General features: G+C 47.0%; 1 protein-coding gene across 1 annotated transcript; it reads left to right on the forward strand.

The window, feature by feature from the left end:
* Window positions 1-2,767: 2,767 nt before the first annotated feature.
* LOC125941038 (probable serine carboxypeptidase CPVL) lies at window positions 2,768-9,509 on the forward strand. Its single transcript, XM_049657950.1, has 3 exons — window positions 2,768-2,866; window positions 6,186-6,516; window positions 8,683-9,509. The coding sequence occupies exons 1-3, from the start codon at window positions 2,768-2,770 to the stop codon at window positions 9,507-9,509; spliced, it is 1,257 nt and encodes a 418-aa protein (XP_049513907.1).
* Window positions 9,510-10,171: the final 662 nt, after the last annotated feature.

The following is a 10,171-nucleotide window of genomic DNA, read 5'->3' on the forward strand; positions in this document are numbered from 1 at the left end:
GCTTGGAGAAAATGTCATTGCAGTGGTTGCGTTGTTTCTTGGAGTGTTAGCTATATCGACGGACTAAGCCACGGCGCAGTGGATATGACGTAATAATGCAGCAATAATGACGTGATTCTCCACGCTTTATGCTAACAATACTGGAGGTAAATCTAGCAATGGGTCGGAATAATGTAGTGCATGGTTATATTTCAGCGTTCCTTTGCGCACATTATCTGCGGTCAAAGAGGCGCTCCACCCATGTTACCACCGAGATTGGCCGTCCTTGAACGGTTTATGTGAAGGTTAATAGAATCTGCGAAAGAAATGTTTACACTGCATGAACCCGGGTGTCCGCATAACCTCATCAGTGTACAACTGCCATAATTTTTTAATCAGGTTAAGTATTATTATCAGCTCTACCAAGACTGAAATGATGTACGGGTGAGGTCCAAGGCAATTAGAACACGTGAGCTGGGGCTCAACAGTATCCCGGTGCCCACTAGCAGCTTTTGGAGTAAGCAAGAAGCTGGATCTCACATACACACAGACCGGCGCTGATCGCCAGATCACACCTCTTGACTAGCTCCTTTACACGGCCATCGGAGAGTCCTTCTGAGCTTCTGCGGCTCAACAATCGCTAGCGCGAAGGCACTGGTAGCATAACGATATTCGCCTGTGTCATGAATTAAGTGTTTCTATAGCGCATGCAAACTGTAAAAACAGCTATGGTGCTAGCGCCTTTCCGCTAGCGAGTGTTTAGCCAAAGAAGTTTCCTATGACGCTATAATATGTGGGTGAAAAAAAAATTGTTCGAGAGTTCGCTGTAAGCACCAGTCTGCCCCCAAGAGTGCAACAATTTCTTGCTTCCCACAAAGGTGTCATAGAAAGCACTGGTATGTGGTTCGACCTAGAGTGTTGTCGTTGTTTCACTTCTGACAATTTGCGATATTTTGTTCGGGAGATAGATACCATGGTTGTATTTCGCAGTAACCAAGGTTGTTGCGAAACAGTTGGCCAATTTAGAATATTCCAAAATACCATATACGAATATATAGTTAGGGTGTAATATTCAAATCGTTTTCGAAACTTAGAAAATAAGTCCACCTTGTTTAACATCCATACTGGGATTTAAATTGTTTTTTGTTGATCGCAGCGCCTTTTCTACACCGGTGCGTAGAACGATGCGTCATAGACACTCACTGTAGCACGTAGATTGTGGCTGATGCGTCTGTGCATTAGAAAGTGTATATATACTGCAGCTCAATTCCTTTCAATAAAGCTTTAGTATCGTATGTGAATCGTGTGCTTCTTTGTGGTTGTGCGCTTGTGCTACATTAGCCCTCAATGGCACGTATGCGTCTAGCGTGCCAACGCCAAGTAGCACTTTGCGATGATCACCGCATCTCGATTATGATGATAATATTTATACTATGGCGAATACTCACAAAGGGAAATCGGCCAAGAAGCTGGCGGTACATTTAAAATATGTAAATGAAGAAGTGCAAGCCAATGTAAGAGTTGTCACATTGCGTATAGCGCTGGTGCGCGGAAGCACATTCGGGTCGGGCGGGCCACATTTAAGAGCGGAGCTGTTCTTAGGCGAGCCTTCACCGTCTGTCCGGCGTCACGCAGGTCACGTGACCAGGAAGGGATGACAGCCGCGCCGGGGAGGGCAGGTCACGTGACCAGCAGAGGAGGAGAGGCGCGATAGGGGTGGAGCCCGCCAATGAGAGGGCGCGGGCTGGGGGGACGAGGCGACCAATGAGAGGCCGCGCTGGGCGCGAGGAGAAGAGGCGCTAGGTACAAGAGAATGTGTTTCTCTGCTGCCCGCCCTTTCGGATAACGAACGCACTGCGATGCGACTATGGGTAGACCATGGTTAGTGCGTACTCCTGAGGAAGAGGCGCTGCCTACCAATAGCGTCAGCAAGAATTGGCTCGTGAACGGGCTCGTCACTTCCTCTCATTATTGGCGCGCAAAAAAGGGGTGGCGCAACTTGCAAGTGAAAAAACCACGCCAAAACGCAGAGATAAACCTCACGCGAAAAAAATGCACTGAGAGAACCGCAAATATGTAGCAGCACCAACGAGGCCACGCGCAGAGCTGTTGCCGACGCCGTACGCCTTTCCCCGTGTTTGCGCCGTACGCGCACGGTGTCCGTGACTGCAGCCGATGCCTCTGGCGGTGGCTCAGCAGGTTGCGACCAGAGAACTGGACACTAGTCGAGTACCGTCGGAAGTCGCTGCCTCTTATCACCTCGCAACGTTTCAATATAAGTTCCTGTGGTAGATGTGTGTTTACTTGTGTTTACGCAATTACGTCACGTGCAACACATGCTCATGTAACACTCGGTGTAACTAACACAGCTTCGCTGTTCGGCCATCTTGACGGAGTGGTAGCGCCGGTGATATTTTTTCTACGCCGAAGGCACAGGAATTAAATGGGCAACTTTGTAGCATTGCATTCTCCATTTCACGTAAGCTTCCGCTTCACATAGATTTCAAAATGTGCGTTAGATTTGCTTAACTTATCCAAAATCACTTATTTCGTCTCAAAATACTGTTTGAGACCTCTCTATTTAGCTGGTATGAGCTAGGACATCGTAGTGTTTATTAAATGAATAACGAAATTTGTAAGTCACTATGCGTGGTATTCTCACACTTCCTTCTGTTGTCTCAAAAGGCGGTCCGTTAAATCTCAGAAGAGCGATGACAGCGGACAATTTCTGACACCATTGATCGAGAAGAAAGCCGTCAAATCCGCCAGGGATGCCAGCTTCGCGAAGATGTTCAAGATGAGGGCTAACGCCACGGCATACTCCGGCTTCATCACCGTCAACAAGGAACACCAGGCGAATGTGTACTTCATTTATATGCAAGCTCAGGTAAGGAATGTTTCGGAGGGGTCAATCAGGCATTGTACATGGTACCGTCACGTGGTAGTCACAAGTGCTGACCGGAAAGAATGCAGGCAAACCACCTACTTGGAAGAAAACGTTTTATTGGCCGAACTTCTGTCCTTTACGTGAAGAAGACAACGTTGTGGATTAGAAAGCAAACGGCCATGGTCAATGCTCTGTTTCACAATAAGAGGAAGAACCGAAATTGGCCTGGTAATTTAATACGTAGGGCGGATAACAAATTATTGAATGGGTGCCAAGAAAAAAGAGGAGCAGTTGAGGACGGCGGAGAACTGGGTGGGATGAGAAAATTAGGAAATTTGCAGGCATAAGATGGGGTGAGCTGGTGCAAGAAAGCGTAATGGGCGATTTCCGAGAGAGGCTTTCGTCCGCCAATGAACATAAGGAGACTGGTATTATTATAATAATGATGAGAATTAAGAATAAGAATGGTACAAATGGGGCGGCTGCTAATCACCGAATACAAGGGCGCGCCTATCATTCGGTCCCCTATTTATAGCTGTTGTTTAAACTGCCCACATAACTAGGCAGTTTTAAGGGCTTCTTGCAGTAGTCGGTACCACGGTGTAAAAAGGAAGGTGATCCGACGGCGGCGCGAGGCGCGGCCACTTAGTGTGACTTTATGCACGCCGCTGCCGCAAGGGGCAGCACCTGTTTTGGGGGCTACTTTTTCGCTCGCTTTGCTGGTGCTTTTATGGGGACGCGCGGCAGAAGTGCTTTATTTCGATGAATATATGTCGTTCGCCTGCTTAAAACGACTCGACTTGGTTGGAGGAACGTCCCTTTATATTTCTGCCGACATTCCGATTGACTCCGACGCGGCGAGCAGCGGTAAGCGCAGCGCGCCGTCTGCTCGAGCAGACGACGCGTCTCTCTCGTGTTCGAAATCACGGTATTTTGACTGTAAGTGGCATGAAACCTTCTACCTGCTCAGGATTTGGCGTCTAAATAACGAAAAATTGCATATCTTTCGGTATGGGTGTTTAAATGCTGACGGAGGTCGTAAATTATCCACTGTTGTGCCGCTTCTCCAAGGCCTCCTGAACACGTGCTGCCCCTAGCGGCGGCGCTCACTTCCGGTCACACGAAGTGGCCGCTCTCTCGCCCCAGCGCGGGCGCGCCGTCGGAGCACCTATCTTCTTACACCGTGGTCGGTACATTCTGATAGAGTGGGCACGTCTTTCTGTATGTGGCTGCAAGATTCGTGATAAACCAAAAATTTTGATAACAGTGTGGCAACGCAAATGTGTCAAAACTGTAAATGCGTTTACACTGCACTGCCACTGTCAATTTGAGCACGTGTGGTTTTCAAAAGCTTTCAAGTATTCACTTTGATTTGCTTAGACGGCGTGTGCAAACAACGCGCTGTTATAAAAATTACGCGATTGCTATGTCGTAATCAAACTAGGAAGGCGACACTTCCCTTTATGAATAAAATTAGTTTCCAAATTATTCGAACCGCAGCTATGTACAGTGCAATACAAAAAAAGAGAAGAGACTACGGCCCTGCAATCCTGGCCTGTGAAAAAATTTTAAGCCGGAGAAAACTTGTCACGACGTGGCAGGTATACAAGACACAAAAACGATACAAGGGAAAATGACAAGGTGAAAAAAAAAATTCTGGAGAGAAGTCCTGCGCAGTTGTACCATAACACGGTAGACTTGTCAAGGGGAAGTGAACATTAAAAGATAACAGACTAATACTTGTAACCGATGGCAAGGATTCTAATTTAGGCGGAGGGTTAATTTACAATAGCCTAATTCATTCTTTTGCTTTTATTTTTGAATGTCAAATCGTATATATGGGTTGATGTCCCGAAAGTCTATCGTGGTTTATGAGGGATGCCTTAGTGAAGGGTTCCGGCTAATTTCGACCACCTGGGGTTCTTTAACGTGCATATATACGTACATTAGTATACGAACGTTCTTGCGTTTTTTTCACTATGTAAATGCGTATGCTAAGGTCGAACCAGCGACTTCGTACTCAGCTGAAAAACGCCACACTCACCGAGTGAACATAGCGTGGCGAATTGTTCATTTTGTCATCGTGCGTGCAGTACATACCTGAATGTTCCCACGTAAACTAATCTTGCCCGAACAGGCGAAGTGAAGCACCGACCACATGAGTAGCGAACTCTAATGGGCACTTCGTCTCCCCCCCCCCCCCCCCCCCCCCCATTCCGAAGCCTTCTTCACAATAAAAACCAGTGAAACAAACACATCGTATTCAGTACGCTTCAGTACACGAGATGATCATTTTCGAACTTTTCCGTAATTTTTAAAAATCACCTGTTGCAGGTGACATAATTCTAGTCCCTGAGCTGGTTTATTCAGAGGCGGACATTATTATCACGATAAACTTAAACAGATATTGAAATAATTAACAAAAGTCGCTACTTCACTTTTTAATTATTTACTTTGCGGCCAATATTAAAATTTACGAATTGTAACCGGTGAGCTTGCAAGGCGCATGCACTTGAATTGAATTGCCAGAGCCACATCAGTTTGGAGATATGCGCAATCAAACTCGCCGTAAAAATGCATTGTTGTTCCAGTTCATTTTTGAACAGAACGCTCTTTTATGCACTGAAACGCATAAGTAACTGGAGCGCCAGGGTATTTCAGCCCACAATTTGGGAAATATTTCGAAACTGCTGTCATCCTGGAAATTTGTTTCAAGTGGATATGTCTTGAAAAATCACCAGTTACAATTCTTATTTATTTATTTATTTATTTATTTATTTATTTATTTATTTATTTATTTATTTATTTATTTATTTATTTATTTATTTATTTATTTATTTATTTATTTATTTATTTATTTATTTATTTATTTATTTATTTATTTATTTATTTATTTATTTATTTATTTATTTACTCAATTTCATGTGCTGGTATTGTCCACCTTTTCGAATAATCTTCTTCAGGGACAATCATTACGCTACCTGCCACAGGCGAGTTTTTAAAATTCCGTAAAACTTAGAAATGATCACCCCGTATATGTGACGCAAGCAGCGAGCATACATAGTGGAAAATATCCCGTCATTTCTGTTCAACGTACGTGTCTTGATCTGGATGTGCAGGGTTTTAGATGGCCCAAATCCCTGTGGCGTTTTGAATGTGCCAAAACGTCCATTAAATTTCCCTGCTGTTTTCGTATGTGCTTTACTTTGGGTCTTTGAACAACATGTACATTCCCTGCCAGACGGGTTGCCGACAGACTTGGGACTTCGACGTCATGTAATTTGTACAATTTGTATCTTTGGGCTTTCGTCTTTGTCAGATTAATCCCGAACGAGCGCCGCTCATGATATACCTACAAGGAGGTCCCGGCAAGTCGGGCACGTTCGGACAGTTCCTGGAGGTTGGGCCTCTGGGCGTCAACTCGGACGGGATCCTCTACCGGAGGCCGCACACCGTCCAGAAGATGTTCAACGTCATCTTCCTCGACCAGCCGGCCGGGTCGGGCTTCAGCTTTACCAAGTCGCCGTTGGGCTACGCGCGCAGCATCGACGACTGCGTGGCGGGCGTACGAGAGTTCCTCAGGCAGTTTCTGCTGTTGTACCCGGAGAACAGGAACCGTGAACTGTACGTCGCCGGCGAGAGTTATGGAAGTGAGTCTGGAGCGTTGACCGAAATACACGTCGAGACCTTTAAGGCTTGACGGCCTAAAACAGCATTTTTAGGGCTGGACTATCCGAACACGGCGTAGCTGAAGGCGGGAGTCTGACGAAATTTTTTCCGGTCGAGAACAATCATGAAGAAAACTGAAGTGACGCCAACTAATGGAAACAAAAATTATTTTCCAAGATTATCAGTTTAACCTGAAGGCCGAAGCCTAGGAATCGGTAGCAAGGTTTACTATTGCCCTTGGCCTCCTATGTCAGCGTTCTAATAGTATACGCGGTGCGATGCGTCGGCGCGACGCAGCAAGTGAGGCAACTGCTGCAGCGCAGCAGAAACAGTGTCCTGGCAGCCACTATAGGCGCCTCGCTACACTGGCGTGATGAAGAATGCCGGCATGGGCGTTACCGACGTCGCACACAATCGGCGCCCGAGATGAGAGCTGAAGAAACCAGTTGGCGTTGGTAGCTTGAAGGCTACTTACTGTCCGTTCCAGTTGGCCAACCCGGCTGGACTAGCCTCCCTTCAGCCGGATTCCACGGCCACCAGCATATGCGCGTCACAAACATGTTGGCGCATCCCTCCTTCCCCCCCTCTCACGCTCTCCCTTAGTCACTCAGTCATGCCCCCACATGGGTGGCAGAAACGGGTGACGCTTTTCCTTCCATCAAAATCACTATATAATTAGACCATTGCATGAACCACGGTGAGGTCGTGCGTGACTGTGCCTGAACACGAGCAAAAGCGTTGCAGCACGGTCATGCGTGGCTGTGCTCGAACACGAGCAAAAGCGTTCCAGCACGGTCATGGTGCGGTATCCACGCAGCTGCTCAGCAGGAACACTATATAGTGTTCGAACCCGCAACGTTCGGGCCATCAGTAGAAGACCGAACACTGCCCTGTCTCCGCCGCATACCCTATTCAGGAGTGCTTGGAGGTGCGTGCTATTAGCTTCGTCAGGTTTTGCAGCCAAAGGCGCTACGTGTTTCCGGTGACCTCTCCACACGCGGCCCGGGTATGCACCATCAATACAATGACAGCATGATGGCAGCGACGGTGCCGACGGTGCGATCTCGCCTCTAGCGTCCATGTAATGGTTATTGCAATAAAACTAAGCTTTAGGCTTCCACGTGGGAGCCTTGTGCACAATGAATTGACATTCATTGCTGAAATTGATCCATTTATTCATTTATTTCTTCATTAACATTCATTTTTCACATTCACAATTCATTTCTAACAAGGCTCCTAGGTGGCTCAACCTCAACTTTTTAGCATATTTCATCACTTTTGTGGAGATCGATTTTGTTTACTTCTCGGTGTGTGGCGGCTAGCAAGTGGGACATTTAGCTGGCTAACGCTGTAATAGCTGGTTGATGTTGGGCTTAGTCATTTCATATCACTGTGAGTTGCCGTTTTGTTCACCTTCGTCTTGGCCAGTGGGGGAGTTAATGCAGATGGCGATTCTTTCAATACGCAGGACATAAAAAGGTAATTACAGCCGTAAAATTAATGTTTATGCTGGCTTTACTGGCGGGAGCAAATGCAAGTGAATTCGCGTCACATTTGATATACTACGCACAAAGTCCCTGAGCAAAGAAGAGGTGAATGCTACCATCTTCTACCTGGAAATCTCCCTCTCCACCGCCTATTTTGCAAAGTAATGGACATCGCGTTAGTGCCCTTGAGCCACAGAAAACACGTTTCATTTTTCTTCACTTCTTCCTCGGTAGGCATGGAGAATGCAGGAGAGTTCGTTCTCAATGATTAACGAGATCTAATGGGCTCACCATGTCAAAGTACAGTGCTTCTGCCGAGAAGCTAACATTCAGAGGTGATTGTGTTTATCTCGCACACAAACTCGTATATTTTAGCAAACGTAGTAACATGCCACCCTGTAAGTCTTCTAACTACGAACCCTGCTGCTAAATTTGCACTTCACACGCTAAGACGCTCGCTCAAAACATGGGCTGTCACGTGAGCTGTCACGGCGGCATAAGCGGCCAATGCGTAGCGCATGCGAGAAGCTCGAGTGTTAACCCTTCACAAATGCGCAGTAACATATAGAGACACGCAAATACACTGGACACGTTTCACCCGTCGTTCTTGCCCATGTTTCACCCAAACATAGGGCTCACTACTTTTCTTTCGCCCCATAGGTCGTGGAGCCGTAGCCCTGGCTCATAGCCTCATGACGAATCCGGATCCCGGCCTACCGCTCAAGGTGTCCGGCGTGATTGCTGGGTCTCCAGTCTTCGGCTGCGTCCTAGACCTCATGGACTCCGCCGACACGCTGTACCACTTCGGCATGTTCGACGCCAATGGGCGCGATATGTTCGCACAGGCGATGCACCGCATCCGCCAGCTGTGGACCACCAACCGCGCCGTGGCGCTGGACCTGCTTAGCCACACCATCTTCGGGCTACACCATTCAGCCAGCCTCTTCGCTAACCTGACCGGTTACAGTGACCACGCGAGCCTGTTTAGCGACGAGAGGCCCCAGGAGTTCATTCACTACTATCGGTACATGCAGAAGCCGCTGTTCAAGAAATCTCTGCACCTTAATTCCCAGGCCACAGTGGACAGTAACCGGCTGCTGGTCATGCTGTACCTTGCCGATGACTACATCGTCGACCTCCGAGAAAAAGTCGAATACCTACTCGACGCTACGAAAATGCTGGTCTTCTCTGGGCAACTAGACACAGTGTTCCCCGCGATCAAGCAAGAGAAACACTTGCTGTCGCTCAATTGGACTGGAACAGTGGCAATGAGAAAGGCAGCCAGGAGACCCTTGTATGTATCTGGACCCGGTTCGAGACTTGTAGGCTACGCCAAAACGACAAAGGACCTCACATACGTGGTTATGGCTCGCTCGGGGCACCACGTGCTGTTCGATGCCTCCGAAGACGTGTGCAATATAATCGAACGCTTTGTGACCGGCGTCGACGTTGTGAACTTTAGGAGAAAAGTGTTAGGCGTGAATTAGAGTTCTTAACATTGCGGACAGTTTTGACAGTAGGAATGCAGGAATGCCTTTAAACATGAGTGGCCTCATCGATTATTGCTAATAAATCGAATGCAGGTGAGGCAGCATTCCTTCTGAGGGCTTGTGAGACATTCTAGATTGGACATTCAACGTGAGGGTCAATGAGGCTCAATGTACCACTTGTTGAGATTATGAATGCCACGACATTTGGCCTAGTCATTATGAACCAGTATATACGTGATTGGATAGGAAAGATTCAGCCGCCACGCAACGTTTATGTATAAATTAAGCGATTTATTTCATTAATGTTTATTAGAGCACAGTGTATATGCGATGAACGCGAACAATACCAAGATATAGTAATGTAGACAAAGAATGCTATCACATTCACTTTATTTCCAAAACCACCGTCGCAACAGACATTGACGCTCAACGCTGCCTTCGCACGAGCGAATATTTCTAAATCGAAATAAACCACGAAATCAAAACTGCAGCTCTTGTGCCATGCTTACTTCATCAGTGCATGTTTAAGCCGCGCCCCAACGTTTATTTGAGCAGAAGTCTGGAATTATGCGTCTTTATATGCTAACTGGCCGTTGCTTATAGGTCGCATTAATGTTGAAGTGCCCTCAGTAGACTCCTCTTCAGTTGCATACAGGTAT

Source organism: Dermacentor silvarum, chromosome 10, assembly GCF_013339745.2.
Source record: "Dermacentor silvarum isolate Dsil-2018 chromosome 10, BIME_Dsil_1.4, whole genome shotgun sequence".
NCBI lineage: Eukaryota > Metazoa > Arthropoda > Arachnida > Ixodida > Ixodidae > Dermacentor > Dermacentor silvarum.